We start from the raw sequence: 16,098 nt of genomic DNA on the forward strand, positions 1-16,098 counted from the left end.
AAAGTCACTGTCCAATGCAGTATCTACTGCATCCCACCAGTGTGACCCACCTGAGTCACAGACTGCAAAGGCTGCCCAGGCAGTGTCAGCACGGTTGGATGCTACCAGCACCACGCCTGCACCCATACAATATGCAAAACCTTGCCCTTTTGAAAGCATCAGATGAGCAGTTAGTAAGTACAACCCAACAACAACAACCCCAGTGAATGAAAGCACTTTTGCCTGCTGGGGAAGAGCCTAATACAATTATAAAACACAAAGAAACCCAAGCAAACACAATTAGGCTACTTAATTTATAATGGAAATGCATCCACACTTCTCTGGTGATTGCAGGCACTTGACTTTCAGCCACTGCACACCAGATGAGCACAAGATGTAACACAGTATTTGATTACCAGGCTGTGCTCACCTCTCCTTGCTGTACAGTTTATTCACACTTCTGATGCTGCCACAGATTGCACGATGAAAGGGCAATCTCACATGAATTCCCTATTGCATTTTTGTAGTTGATACTGCTTTTCAGTTAATAATCCAGCTCTATAATACGTGTCACAGAAGAGGTGCTCTTTCACATGCACATCATGTAGAACTAATTTCCTGAACAAATTCTTAAGCCTTTTATTCAGTCGAACACATCAAGTGCATGATGCTTACTTGGATTTTTCTGAGTGCATGCATATCAGACCCATCACACAGTGAAAGAAATCAATACCCACAGCAAGCAAACATGCCACTCATCATTTTGCTAACACAGCTTGGTCTTCCACTAATAAAAGTAAAGATGCTTATAACAAACTGCATTTTTAACTTGGTTGATCTGCGAGCAGTGGGTTACATGTGGCGCAGTGACCACCTTCCTTCCCATCCCTCAGCAGATGGAGAACAACACATAGCAGCAGAGCTGCTCATGTATGTGGGCACTAGCTATGCAGAAAGGCATCTGCAGCACACCAAAAGTGACAGCACAGCTCTGGGGATAAAGGCAAAAGATACAGGAGGACTTGTGCAGGGGATAACATGCCCAAGGCCTGCCAAGCACCTGCACATCCGAAATCCAAGTCCTTGGCAAGCAACAAAAGCATCTACCCAAGACCCAGGCACCAGTATCACGCGGCTCAGTCTACTGCAGAGGAGCTTCCTTCCCCCTTCTCCCCTGGCCCCAGACATCCTCTGTCATTACAGGCAGGTTTTGCAGGCAAGGAGCTGCTAGTTCCCCTGTCATCTGATCCTCTTCATACACAGGTGTAGGGTCCCACTTCACCCTTTGAGCTTACACAAGAATGATGTTGGAAATCCATGTTCTACAAAGTCATACAAAAATGCCCCATATTTTCCACTTGCATGCTTTACTGTGTTGAGAAAGCACATAAATTACTTTTCTAATGTAAAAGTAGCACTTGGGAGAAGTGGCATTTCAAGGGGTAGTTAGAACAGCCAATATTTAGAATTAAAAGGCAGTAACCACAGCTAACCATCAGACTGACTTATTCGAGTGAAAACTAAGACAGATCTTCTATATGAGAAAAAAAAAAATATTTCCAAATACAAGCATACTCTCCTTTACACCCGAAAACACTTCAGAAGTGGTACTGCATTGCTCAGGAAAGAAAGAAAACTCGTGGCAAGAGTTCAGACATTTGTGCTCTCACGTGAACCACCCAGTAACAAACATACAGTTTGTTTGGCATACCCACAGCTTTAGTCTTGGCTTCTGAAGTCTCATGTGTCATCCTGAATGCTGCAATTTGCAGTAATTCTTGCTACATTCAACCTTGTATTTTAACACCTCAAAATGTTTCTGGATACGTTCTGCAAGCAAAAACCACAATTCAGACAGATGAAAGAAGAGAGGATCCTTCTGCTTAGAATGAGCCTCAGTTCTGTTCAGATCTTAGTAACTATCATCTTTACATCTTTACATGTCTACTACCTTTTTTTTGTTTGTTTGTTTAAAAATACACACTAAGTAGGTGATAAATGTGCCATGTCATATTAGTTCAGTTAACTGAGAGTTCTGTGGTTTGGTTATTATCTCCCATAATTGGACTCTTCTGAAGAACCACTGGTCCAAATAAATTTCCAAATAAAATTTTGTTGTAGTCAACAGTCATTTCTTTGTTCCACTATGATGTTTTCCCATAAAATTTATGTTAGATTTTGTTTTTTCTTCTTTGGCAGCTTGAAGGAATCAAGGCTGAAGCAAGACTGGGAAAACAATAAACAAAAGTCATCCGTTGGATAGATTTTCATTTATTTTCATGTAGAAACTAGTCTTTCTGTTCATGCAACATTAGCAACATCCCTAAATTGTGATGAGAAAACATTTACTTTTCAAAAACTTCATAGTATTTTGTGAAGATATAATCTGTTAAAATACCACACTCACAGAATGGTGCAAGAGCACTTGTTGAAATTGAAAAGTTATCTAAAGCCACAAGTAGAAGATTCTCCCTCAGAGAAAATTCTCCCACTAGAAAAAAAATATATATATATATATTTTTTTCTGAAATTACAGCTGCTGAAATAAGCAGAATAAGCAATAATTCGCTGTAACCAAGAAGAGAAACTCGTAACTGAACAATGAGCTGATAACTGACGAAAAGCTTCAAATGCAATCCTTTCCAACAAAATGAATGAAGGAACTTTTAAGAACAAACACCTAACAATATGAACCACAGCAGGAAAGACATTTACTTTTGAATTTTATCTCTTTATTCAACGCTTACTCTGACCCTAATCAATGCAAGAAAGTACAAGTACAGAAAACCCAGAGAAGGCTTCAAAAGTAATTTCAGTAGTACAAGGCCACATTCTGTCCCCTTTACCCAAAACTATAACTCAGGAGAAGCATTTAGCATCTCCCATAAGAGTCCTTATTTATTCTAGAGTACAAACTACACATGCATACACGCATGCTACCACTTTATCAACGAGGCTGATGAATAAAATAAATGCTACCACAAACAAAATCAATAGTTGCATGCAAATACTGTGGTTATCACCAAGAGCAATGATGCAAAACTACAGGAAAGTTTGGATCTGAAAGTAGGCAACTACTTAGGGTTGCCTCCTAAACTTACTTGCTCTGCAAAGCTACTTGGACACTTTCCCTCAAATGTCCAAAGGATTCTTGTAATGAACTGCACTGCTCATAAAATGTCACTACAGACTTTTCTAGTAAAATAATATAAAAATAGCTCCTGACATCAGTAACTCCACTCCCACTTCCAGTCAATCCTTTAGGACAGAATGGCTTTCTACAGCGGAACTGGCCAAAATGCTGCAATGACTGATTCCAGAAAGCCTCTGCACATTTGGATTGTTTATACTCAAAACAAATTATCAGAGAGCCTGAAATCAGCTCCATATCGCTTTATCATACAGACTACTCTATGTACTCTGGTGACATCCTATGGTTAAAAGTGTAATAGATGTTTCTTCAGTTGCAATGATTAGTCACCCCAGTTTCCCTTTTCCATTTAATCAAGATTATAAAAAGTCAAAAGAAATGTCTGTACCTATAATGAGGTTGAGATATTTTCAGAAAAAAAAAAAAAAAGGAACCATAATTTGACAGACAAGAGCACTACGGCTAAGATGCCCAAATGCACTTCCCACCCATCCCACGTACCAATTTGACAGTAGGGAAAAGCTGTATAATTTTCACATTTTCCAAATTTGTTGATCTTCAAGATAAAAGCTTTTAAAAAAAAAAACAAAAACCTATCAAATTCAGAAGCATACTTTAGTGTATTTTAGAAGACAAAGTAATCACTAACCTCAAGACAAGTCTTCCTTATTAAGAAGTAACAGTTAGACCAGGAAGGCATGTAACACTGGTATTCAATCCAAGAACCTCAGCAGCACTAAACGATACGCTTTAAGATGTGTACACACCTAGGTATTTCTGGAAAATGGCAAGCCTCCCTCACAAACTATGTCTTTGATTAGTACTGGTACATTTCTGACAGTAGTCAACACCTACACAATAGATACTTATTCCAGTTAAGGAAGTTTCAGAATAATTTAGTATCCCTCAGAAATTACTCAATTTTTTGAAGACTGACCATGACTTTTACTTGGAGAGGAAGAATCAAGGGTTTTTTCTGAAGCTATTACTTCCATTCACAGAATTCATTTTTAAAGAAGTCATGGGAATTCCAATATACAACATGCTTCCATACACATAGCCATTGGTTTCCCTCTTTTTCCTTACAACATTATTTTATAGTGAACAATGAAAAAAGAAGGAGCTGGAAAGCCATAATATCTGTCATGAGAGATTGTCATCTACTTGCTTACTGAGTTGGCCCAGCCACAACACATCAGCACACACATTGTCATTTCAAAAATTGCTACTGGTATGGGAGAAATTTCAAAGAGGAATAGATACTTCAAGGAGGTTTGACCTAATATGAAGAATTATAAATTGATGTGCACTGACTGTTGGCTCAGCAGGATTATCCAGCTAAAACTGCTGGGGTTTTTTTTTGTGCGTGTGTTTTTTTTTTTTTAAAGCTCCAGAAAATATTATGTTTACATCACTATAAATCTTCAGTCAAATCTCATTTTCTCCATGGCCAAGAAATGTGAGCCTTTAATCATCATACTGTAGCTTTAGCAACGGGTCATGAGTGAAATCAGATTACTTGTTTCAGTTCAACAAGCATGGAACGAGACTTTGTAGAGTAGGGTACAAGAAAATGAGAAATAGTTTTTCCCTGTTAGTAAAAGGAGAGACTGAAGGTTTATCGTGACACACAAAAGCTAGAAGAACAGTAGAGGTTTTGTTAACACAGAGCAGAACTGATACGGCTTGCAAACAATAGTGTTAAAATTAACAGCAATACTGTGTTGCGCAGAGTAAGAGAAATGCCAGCAGCACCTGTGTGAAAAACATGAGCCTTCAGTAATTTCTAAAGTGAACCATGTCCCAAACCAATGAAATGAGAATGTCTCTTCTTCTATGGGAGAAGGAGAACTGAGCCTGACCCCCCCCATTCATTACAAATAATAATAATTTGGAGGAAAAAGAAAGTTTAATAGGCCAAGGACTGAAGAATCAATCCCTGCCCCAACATATACACTTTTTAAATGATTTTTCTGCATCCCCATTCTAAACCCTGACTTAGGTGACAATCAGCAGAGATTCATCCCAAAAGAGACAGCTACCTAACTAGGAAACTGGAAAGCTTATGTTCACGAAGCCTCCATAAACCTAGGATAGAAGCCTGGATTATTCCATTAGTTCAGTATTAATCATTCTCGTAGAACTCAGGAACTTTGAAAATGCCTGGTAACTGAGCTACAAATACTAATTTGTGTTGGCAATGCTCAAGACAGAATTACAAACAGATGCTCTAGGTTTGCCTGAAAAACTAAGTCTTCTTCTGAACAATTAATGATATTGCCAGAATAAATAAATATGCAGTCATCTGCTAACATTAAGTATATATAAGCTCAAAACCCTAAATCAAAGTATACATTCTATGAAAACATTAAACAGATAATAAGCTAGGCATTGCCAAGTCAATTGTTTTATGTCAGTAAAAGAATACACTATGGCTATTTTGCAGCAGAGATGATATGCTCAATAGTACCATCACATACCAAAAAACTACATGTGGGAAGAGTACCACTGAGACATGAACTCAGTAAAATACTCAAGGAAGAATGATCTCATTATCAACACATTTTCATACTACAGAAGGTGTCAGGGACATTGACTTTGAAAATAAAATGAAAATTTAAAAAAAAAAAAAGAAATGCAAACATTTTTTTAAAACTGGAAAGAAAAAATATATTTAGTACACCATTACATTTAATTTGTGGAGCATTAGAGTAACATTAAACGCACCCCAAACTAATCTCAAAAAGACAAATTGGTCATATTATGCTTAACTAGAACTCTTTTGAAGAAATAAACCAAAAAAGCAGCTGATGTGCATTCCTCTATGGGATCTGCATATTTTTATAAAGAAGTAACTCGTTCTTGTATCTCTTCAACTCTTCGAATTTGCTCATCATATGAAATGCAACAACTCAGCTTTGTCTTGAGGAAATCAATTAAGTTCCCAAATATTTACTTATTTTAGTTGAACTGTTTAGGTTTCTAAGATGACAAAAACTTTATTTATGAAAGCATAGTTAGGGTGCATATATCTAGGTATTTGCACATTTATAGAGGAAAACATTTATTGGGTGAGTCAACAGCTGCAGTAAAAGCACCAACTACAGAAATTATGTAAATGAAAGGAGGAAAACCTTAAATTTCTGGGAACTAAACTGTTGTGTTCTCAAACATAGCACTGAAGACAAAACTTACAGTGCCATCCTCTTGCTCAGCAATGGATTTCTTTTGTACCACTGAAGTCTTTGACATTTCTGCCAACAGTGACAGCATAGGGTGAAGGCAGTAATGGAGAAAATGATACACCTGGGTGAGTTTCTTCCAATGAAGAAACTGCAACATCCTGTGCTCACCATTGCACTGAGAGGACTAACCCCAGCAGAAATATTTGCATGTTGCAGTACTAAAGCACACATGCAGGTAGCCTTTTTAGGCTTTTCATCTCATCTCATTTGTATGTTATCCCATAATAACAAAATTTGGCAAGACAGGCTTCCATCAAAATAACACTTGTGCTGTGTTTGCACGCCCTGTATGAGCGGCACAAAACCAGTGCCCTCACTAATGTATATAAATGACTGCCTGATGGCTGCACAGATGTTCCACTGTGTATTTGTACGGGCACTGCGGTCATTTTGGAAAGCCCTTCTCCAATCTGTCACAGAGTACCTGTTCCTAGTTTCCTGACCTGGGGAATAAGATTCACCATCACATGGCTTACTGATAATTGCCACACGCTCAATCTGTTGTGAACAAAACGCACGTTATCACTGCCTCACTTTGAGGAACAGCCGTACATTAAGCAATTGAAGAAGCGATGGTAGTATTTATGCTGCTGATAAGCACTGCAATTTAATACACCTTAGAGCTTGCACTTAGGTCCTTCTGTACAAGTCATGTGACCTTTAACAAGTGATATATATTTTCTCCTCTAATGCAGCTTCAACCATATACTGCCCGTGAGCACTAATTACAGAGTAATCACTGACAGTCCAAACTCACCCTCTAAACGGTTTACAGAGAATAAATAACAAAAGGCTATGGCAAATAGAAACAGATTCCCTTAGAATCACAGTTTCTGGTTTTGCATATAACTGCTTTCTAACAAAGATGACAAGACATAATCCACTTCAGAATTATTTTCTCTCTTTAATCAGATAGAAGAATTGGGCATTTAATGTCCACATATAAAGGGGTTAAATGCCAAGGTTGCTAAAGGTAAGCTTGATGTAGCAGCCAGATGATGGATGATCATGAACAATAAAAAGACATTTCAAAATTTAAGATCACAAGGACAGACAATTGTTGTACATCATTGCTATTTAGACATTACTCCTTTTGTGTACAATGACATACTGTGACGCAGGAGTCAGCAGGTCAACAGCACCAACTATAACACACAAAGCTGTTCTATGTCACTCCAATATCACATAAAACCATACCAGCAACCACGTCCAGGAAATTATTCAGTATTTTGTTTTAAGACATCCTTTTGCTTAGTTTCAAAATCGTAAAAGCTGTTAAAAATATACCTTGAGCTGTTAGCAGCGGAAAAAGGATAAGACAGTCTCACTGGTATAAAAAGAGAACTAATTTTGAATATGAATTTAAAATACAGTAACATTAGGAAACACTATAAAGTGTCTCACGGTATATTTTGAAGATCAGAAATATTCATGGTAAAATTCAGTTCTGTGATGGCATTTATTGCTGAAAAATATTGTTTAGCTTCTCTGCTTTTTAAATATCTTCATTATAACTTTTCAAACTTTGTACATTCAGGAGTTTCTGAAAACAAAAATCCATGCACAATAAACTTTTTTCAGAATATTTCACCATTTAATTGTTAAAGCATCAACAACTTAATTTTTGGTTCATTCAACTGTTAAAGCAAAAAATGTCCTGAAAACAACAATCTCAAAAATAGAAAATGGTATGAACAATAAAATGACATTACAGCCATTTCCAGTTCTAGCAGCATCATCTATCTGCTCTACCCCCACTATGACCTCAACTAGAGCTGCTGAATGCATTACAGCCATGGGGCAGCTTACCTCATAGCAAGCATAAATCCATCGCTTGTCCGCCTCTGCTATGCTTCTGTGAAGCATCCAGGTCTGGGTCCCCCCAGCACAAGAAAGATATGCTGAAGTGGGTCCAAAGGAGGGCCACAAGTATGATCAAAGGGCTGGAGCACCTATCCTATAAAGTTAGGTTGAGGGAGTTGGGACTGTTTAGTTTGGAGAAGAGAAGGCTCTGGAGAGACCTCATTATAGTCTTCCAGTAGTTGAAGGGAGCTCATAAAAAAGGTGTAGACTGAGTTCTTACATCATTTGATGCTAACAGGACAAGGGGAATGGTTTTAAACTGGAAGACAGAAGATTCGGGTTAGATGTCAGAAGGAAATTGCTTACTCAGAGGGCTTGGCACTGCTGCCCAGAGAAGCTGTGGTGCCCCATCCCTGGAGGTGTTTAAGGCCAGACTGCATAGGGCCCTGGGCAGCCTGAGCTGGTGGGTGGCAGAGCTGCCCATGGCAGGGTGTTGGGGCTGGGTGGGATTTGAGAACCCTTCTAACTCAAACCATGCTATGATTCTATACTTCAAGTTAACTAAAGCACAAAGGGTTGCAGTGATACTGAGAAAAGACAGAAATCCCAGTGCGTGCTTTACCAGGATTTGCCCAGCAGCTATGGCCTGGGCAGCAGGATGTTGACTTGCCAAAAGGTGCCCTGCTCTGAAAAATTTGGAGGCATCAGCCCTGGTGAGCTGAATGGTAGCTCATGGAGGTGCAACCCCTGCTATTGTGGGATTGCAGTGATGCCTGCTGTGTGTTACCAACAGCAAATTGAAGTGGCTGAACTTCATCTCTCCATCAGTTTCAGGAGTCACAAAACCTTGACCCAACGCAAGGACCAGGCTTTAAATCCTGTTTGTGAAGCAGATGGCCACACAAACTTGTTTTGAAGGAAAACTAGATTACATCATGCATTTCACAGGCTATTACACTACACCTTCCTCATCATTTAATTTTTCAGATGCTCTGTCATTTCATTAGCATAAAATTGGAGAGGAGAAAAAAAGAAATAAAAGTCTCATCAAGCAATCCTGACAGCTACAGTTTCCTACACTGCTTATTTCAATGATGTGTTCATTACCATGTCACTGTGTCCAGCAATATCATTTAAATAGCAGTGGGCATCAAAGAACTTTAAAGACAGTGGAGAAGGGTAGGCAAGTCAGCCCCAAAGCAGGTCAGTGAAGAGGTGAGGGAAGGAGCAGGGGCAGCAGACTGCAGGCAAGTCACAGGTCAGAGCCATGGGCACTACAGCAGCAAAAGAGATGGGAACACACACACAGGAAAGGGAGAGGGAGGGAGTAGCAGCATCTTGGCACAGCAAAACACCAGCAGCCCTCCTATGTCCAAATGATGAACGAGGAGAAACTAGTCTCAGATGAAGCACCCAGCTGTCCTCCTGGTTATTTTTCCTTCAAATCTATATGAAGATTTGGATTTCACAGAAACTGACAATGAATCAGCTGCATGTAACAGAGCCCAAACTTTTGTCAGAAAAAATAGGTTGATGATGTCACTATCTGTCCAAGCACTGAAATGACCTACAATTAAACCAAGTTTTCAATGCAATTAAAATAAGTACTCAAATACGATACAAAAACTGTCTCAGAATGATTTATAAAAGAGACAAAGATTATTTACGTATATCCAGAACTGGAAGTGATCATGTGGCACTGAGAATTTTTTCACATTTAATATTTTAACTCACTGGCATGTAAGAATTTCTCTACCATTCAACCATAGTTAGCCAGAAATAGTGTATGTGTAAAAGCTATAAAAACAATTTCAAAGGCAGTCCTTTAAAACTACCATTGAAAATGATGCACAATTTGATGCCCTCTGCTTCTTTATTCACCTAAACAGAAGACTAACAAGATAAAATTGGCTCAAAACCCAAACACCAAATGATATGACCATTATCATCACACCCGTAAACTTAAGAGTTAATGAGTTCTGCATGAGTTATATGGTACAGAATAAAAACTATGTTATATTCCCTTTTTGCTACCGAGATTGTTACTACGATAATCTTCTAGTCATATAGTATTAATCAGCTGTAAATATCAGCTGCAGGCACAAGACACTCTGGCCAGTAGCCTCAAAATAAATCAGCAGCTTTTATTTTAACTCTCAAACCATTTTTCAAGGGGAAAATGCTGTGCCTTTAGACTATAACTTGTACCCTTTTTTTGTTGTTTTTTTTTTTTTTGTTTGTTTGTTTTGGTTTCGGTTTTTGCACTGGTGCTAACAAGTAGTCATTAATAGTCTAGTTTTCATTTAAAAAAAAAAAAATCACAGCTAGCCATCTCAACATTAATATACCTGTTTTATTTCTTCTCAAAGGATTTTCCTTCGTTTTTTAGGAGATCGTTTGGCAGCAGCTCAGCCAACCCACTAAAACAAAGATTTCATATGCTGTCTCATCTCACCCAGAAGGTTGCGATTAAGGTGGGATTCCAAAGACTCACCAAATAGAGCACTCACTACTTAAGAGTCACCAGAGCAGGTCGTCAGACAACCATGGCCCAGAAGAACAATACAAGGCAATTTATTGAGCTTTCTAACAACTGATCAGCTACTTTGAGGCAAAACTAGGCAAGTTTCTAACAATTAGTAAGCACCATGGATAAGGGTACTTGGCACAGATGTTATTTCCCCCTTAACTATTTCACAGCAAATTTAGGCAGCAGCTACTGAAGAAAAGCAAGTAAAAGAACAAAGAGAAGAAATAAAAACAGCGAAAGAGATTTAAAGACAGGTATAGCTCACCACTCTTGGATCCAGTGCTGTCTGGAGTTTGTGATCTTGATCTGGGTATAAATACATGTGGTTCCGCATTATATAGTCTGATTGTCTGGGACCACCCTTCAGGGCAGCACCCTATTTGTGTCAAAAAGACTCAGGAATTTCTGATGAGTCTCTGGCCATCATGGACACCCTCCTCCATTTTCTGATCTTTATAAGCCATGAGGGGATGTGAGAGGAAATGAAGGTAAACGTAAGCCCATCACTCCACCTCTGCAGAGTGAGGTTCCATAGACCTTACAAGCTTTCAACTTGGATCCTTAAGGCTCCATTCTTCCATTCTCACTGTTGTTAAGCTTAGTTACTGTTTGAGTCAACAAGTTCCCTGTACAGCCCTTAAGGCTCCATTGTCCAAAGCCCCATTCTGTCTCAGACCTACGGCATGCAGAAAACACATAACTGTCTTTGTTGTTGTTTTATTGAATTATTGAATATTTATTGTATTATTGAACGGTGATAGTATTAAGAAAGAGTCCATTGAGTAGAAAGCATCACTGATACCCAATTAGGTTTTTGGAGGAATTACTTGTGAACTTAAAATCACCTTGAAGCTTATAAATGTCTTATAAGATTGTACAATCAAATCTTTCTAAAAGGGCAAAGTGCACGGTGACCACTGTCAAATTAATTGTTCAATCAAGAAGCAGTAAGTAAAAGGAGTTAGTTCTGTTCTGCTCCATTGCATACAGTTACATCTTTGATAACTGCCTCATGGGAGTTTATGGATCCTCCATGACCCCTGTAGAAACTCAATTGACTTCTTCCCTGCAAATTCTATTAGAATCGGTCCCTGCATCGCTGCTCACAATAATCAAGAACAGAGAGCCTGATTTATGGATAAGTATTTCGTTTTAGTCTAACTCAATAGAATATAAAATAGATAAGGTTATGAGATGGCTGTTTAAATAAAAATAGAAAAAGGAAAAAAAGTCAACTACATCCCATTCTATACCATATGCTACAAAAGAAGTTTTAAATTTAAAAAAAAAAAACACAAAAAAAAGCCTATACTGGAAGTCCTTCAGGAACATGGGGAAGGTGAAAGAGGAAAGTGTTTTGCCTATATATTGGCCTTTTCGAAAGTACCAAGATTTGTACACAAAAGAAATCATAAATGACTAACAGTCACACTGTTATGGCATCCAAATGTTCTAAAGTTCACCTACAACAAGAAGCATCTCTTTTACAGAATGTAAAGGTTCCCAGTAGGAGCAAAACTGATGAATTTAAGAAGATGGCTCACGCTGTTTACTAGTAAATTTAACAAGCTTCATGGGCTAATTCTTCTTCAGAGATCTAGCAGCCCCTAACAAAGATACAATAGTTATTTTTCATTTCCTTAAAGCTATAGGCTATACTCAGCTATAAATATTTAGCACTATTCAACTACTTAGTTCAGCTTGTAATTTCAAGATATTTGAACTGACCAAAGAACATAAGATATTTATAAGAATAATAAGACATCTCATAACAGAGAACACTGGCACAGCAAAGGCATTAAGTAAACTTCGGGTATTTCTTTTTTTTATTATCACTTTGCTCCAAAATTTCTATAGTTTGGATCCTCCCACGAAGAAGGATCCAAGTAGTTTCAGGTATAGAAATCATTTCCATCATTATAAAAGCTGGAAGAAAATCTGCTGGAAATAATTATCAAATGATGAGCAGAAAAAGCTTATAGAAAATTAGCAGATTAAATTACTTAGCCTAATGTCATACTTATGGCACGTGGGACAAAGAGGGAAAAAAATACTTTTTTTTTGTGTGTGTGTGTGGTCATGAAAGAGTGACTGAAAGCAAACTACTAGAATATTAAAAGTTTGGGAAGTTACAATAAAGGTTTAGACCCGAGGATGGGTCAGCTTACGAATACTTATGCTTAGGGAAAAATTCCTCCTTTCAGCGCACTTTGGAAACGATTTAAGGCCATACACAGATAATCAGATTACAAAATGAAGATAAACACATGAAACAACAGTGATTCCAACACGGAAACTCTGGAGGAGTTCAGAAGCCAACACAGAACCTGAAGGGAATTTTGAAAAGTCAATGCGCCTGCAATGCAAATCTACCTGAGCTGAAGGGAAGAGCCTTCCTAACTCCCCTCTCTGATGGCAGAACACCTGCGCTGATTTGTTTTGAATCCATAAAGCCCCCCTCTCCCAGCATGTGCATTAGCTACATTGTAATTATGTCCAGAGCAACCTATCTCCCCGCTGTTACAGAAAAACCCACATACTTCATTGAGCTGGTAATTATCTTTACTGCCACTAACTTGGCCACTCAGCCAAGATGAGTCTCTTGCAACAAAGGCTTTCTTCACTGCAGCTTTATGAATCCAAAGTTCATTTCTTGGGGTTTATCAGACAGATCTAGAACTTGGATTAAAGATGTCAAAAATGAGATTCAGATAAACACAGACTGATGGTCAGAGTTTATTACCAAAATTTGCAGTTCTCATAGAAATGTAAGCACACCCATCTCAAGATGGCTATTTGACATTTAGCCTTCTCATGGCGATACAAAAAAGAAACAGACAGACAAACCCCATACTAGGACATCTGACCAGGGCACTGCAGCTCATTCCTTCCTTTGGCAACACAAAGATACTGCTCTTTGTGAAAAGCTTTTCTTGGATGAAACACTTCTCTCCCTTTGCTCCCACTCTCAGTATATGATCTGTACAGGCATTTGCATCGTGCCCACCCAAACTACACCCACCACAGCAGAGCTGCAGCACATACAGCCAGCAACCCATCCCACCCCATTCCAAGAAGCCTCCAGGGCTGATTTCTCCACCTAAAGCTACTTCTCAGCAATTTCAAGTTGTGCATCTCAGCAGCTGTGTGGAACACAGAGGGGCTTTACACACCCTGATCTGGCAGAACACATCTCCATGTCACAGCACTGGACCTGCTTGTGCAAACCAAGCGATTAACAAAGCTCACGTGTGCATTCCAAAAAGCAAGCCACATGCTGAGAAGAAAAAAATAGCTGGAAGAAAATCTATGAAAGCAATTAAAGTATGCAGGCCCTAACGTAGGGAAGAACTTATGGAAGTTCTGACATCAGCATGTTTTTCAGTCCATGCAAGGTACATTTAGTGAGACTGACTGCAAGTGAGATTAGAATGGGAAAACAAGAAAACCTTACATATTTTGACATCTTCATGCATCTTCACTGCATTAAGCACTCGGGCTGGATCATTCTAAGCAATACTCACAGAAAGTAAACACAAGGCTGCCATAGACTGGGGGTAGGGGAAATCAACTCATATTTATTTTAAATCTGTCTTGTAGAGAATACTTATGGGAGCTTATTATTAACCGCACTTAGGAAATACACAGCTGCCAAGCCCATAGCATAGAAAATATGTAACATATTTGCAAAGCTTATCATTTTAATCAGGAGAAAAAACACATCCCCTAAAAATAAGTTGAGATCATTTTGTAAAAAAACTGCCCAGTGTCTATAGCGCTATCATTATTATAATCTTTAAAAGAATATAAAATTGTTCTAGTTCTAAGTCTTCCTGGTGCTCTATCTCAATTTATTTCGGACAGTTTATACGATGGCAGTAACAGCAGCTGAATTTCTAAAAAGAGTCTGTCATAATTTGTCACTTATTGTCACTGCCACATTTTAAATAATCATTAGAGTGATTACAAGGTTAAACCTGCCTTGTAAGGAAAAAATCTTGCTTCGGAGAACGAGCTCTAGATTACATTGATTATAAAGTCAGTCATTATGTTCTCACAAAGATAGTTTTCTTAATGAAAGGAATTAAAGGAATACTAGATCTGAATAATTTTATTACCCCGGATTAACACACTTCACTCAAAACACGGTGATTTTTTTTTTCCTACTATGATGAGTGCTCCCTTGAAAGTTTCTCCATTTGTAATGACAGATGGCTTTTCATCAGAAACTACAGTCTCAGGTCTCTTTTTTTATTGCAGAACTGTATTTGAAGTGACAGTTCCATAGCAAAAGAAATTCTAATCCTTCAATATAAAAGTTTAAATTTCACTCTTTCAAACTAAATATATCTTAATGAACCAAAAGCTACTCATGGGACTCCAAATCCATCTCTTCCCTTTAGTGGAACAACTCCCATAGTTCAGCCTAGTAAAGTCATAGAATGGGGCAGCAGGGCTGCCTGTAATCTCTGAATAAATTTGCATATATTTTTGATTGGTTTCACAGAATGGCTCAGGTTGGAAGGCACCCCAAGGATCATCAAGTTCCAACCACCGTGCCACAGGCAGGGCCACCAACCTCCAGAGGTTTGGATTATTCTACAGGAGACAAAAACATAATAGTTCTACTAGGTTTAAAACAGGACACACCTAAAAACACCTTAAAAATATCATAACCACTTCTTGGAAAGAAGGAACCATACAGCATCAGATACAGCTAAGGTAGTTGTAAAAGGAAACACCAGTCACAGGTTCAGGATCATTTGTACTTCAAGAAGCACAGGTCCAACGTTTGACTGATCGAAACACCAAGGTTTAAGCTCTAACAAAATAAAACAAGGTTTCTTTTATGTTTCTTATTTGCCATTAGCTACACCTGCAGTTTCTGGATAAAAAGGGGAAAGCTTTGGCTTTTTAACCACACTATATCTGAACAAAACAAGAATTCATCTCAGCTTGCCTCTGGGCTGCCAACTGTTGCTGGGCAATGACTCACATTACAGTTCTCTAGCTGAAGGTTCTAACCCAGTCAATAAAAAAAGTCTGCTTAGACCTCCCTACAGTTACATCCTTCATGTAATTTCTTCATTCCTCTAATGCAGTACATATTTTGAGTGTTATCACTGAAGGCCAGCAGAAACTTGCAGCTGTTTCACAGAATCACACGAGCTGGAAAGAAGCTCAAGAGATCATTGAGTCCAACTTCCCTGCTAAAGCAGGTTCCCTATAATAGGTCACATAGGTAGGCATCCAGATGGGTCTTGAATATCACCATAGAAAGAGACTCCAGAACTACTCTGAGCAATTTGTTCCAGTGCTCCATCACCCTTACCATAAAGAAGTTCATCCCCATGTTAGTACAGAATTTCCTACGTTCAAGTTACAGGCCA

At 38.5% G+C, this 16,098-nt stretch overlaps 1 protein-coding gene across 4 annotated transcripts in view; it reads right to left on the reverse strand.

Moving 5' to 3' along the window:
* SMYD3 (SET and MYND domain containing 3) overlaps positions 1 to 16,098 on the reverse strand; it is a 360,402-nt gene that overhangs the window by 328,140 nt on the left and 16,164 nt on the right. Inside the window, exon 1 of one of the 4 annotated variants that reach the window (XM_042895285.1) lies at positions 8,185 to 8,204. The exons of the other annotated variants lie outside the window; for them this stretch is intronic. Coding sequence (XP_042751219.1) covers positions 8,185 to 8,198 — 14 coding nt within the window. The 5' untranslated portion in view covers positions 8,199 to 8,204. Of the gene's footprint in view, positions 1 to 8,184; positions 8,205 to 16,098 lie in introns of those variants that run through there. 4 annotated transcript variants of the gene reach the window in all.

Source organism: Lagopus leucura, unplaced genomic scaffold, assembly GCF_019238085.1.
Source record: "Lagopus leucura isolate 7727_CA_CO unplaced genomic scaffold, USGS_WTPT01 Super-Scaffold_73, whole genome shotgun sequence".
Taxonomy (NCBI): domain Eukaryota; kingdom Metazoa; phylum Chordata; class Aves; order Galliformes; family Phasianidae; genus Lagopus; species Lagopus leucura.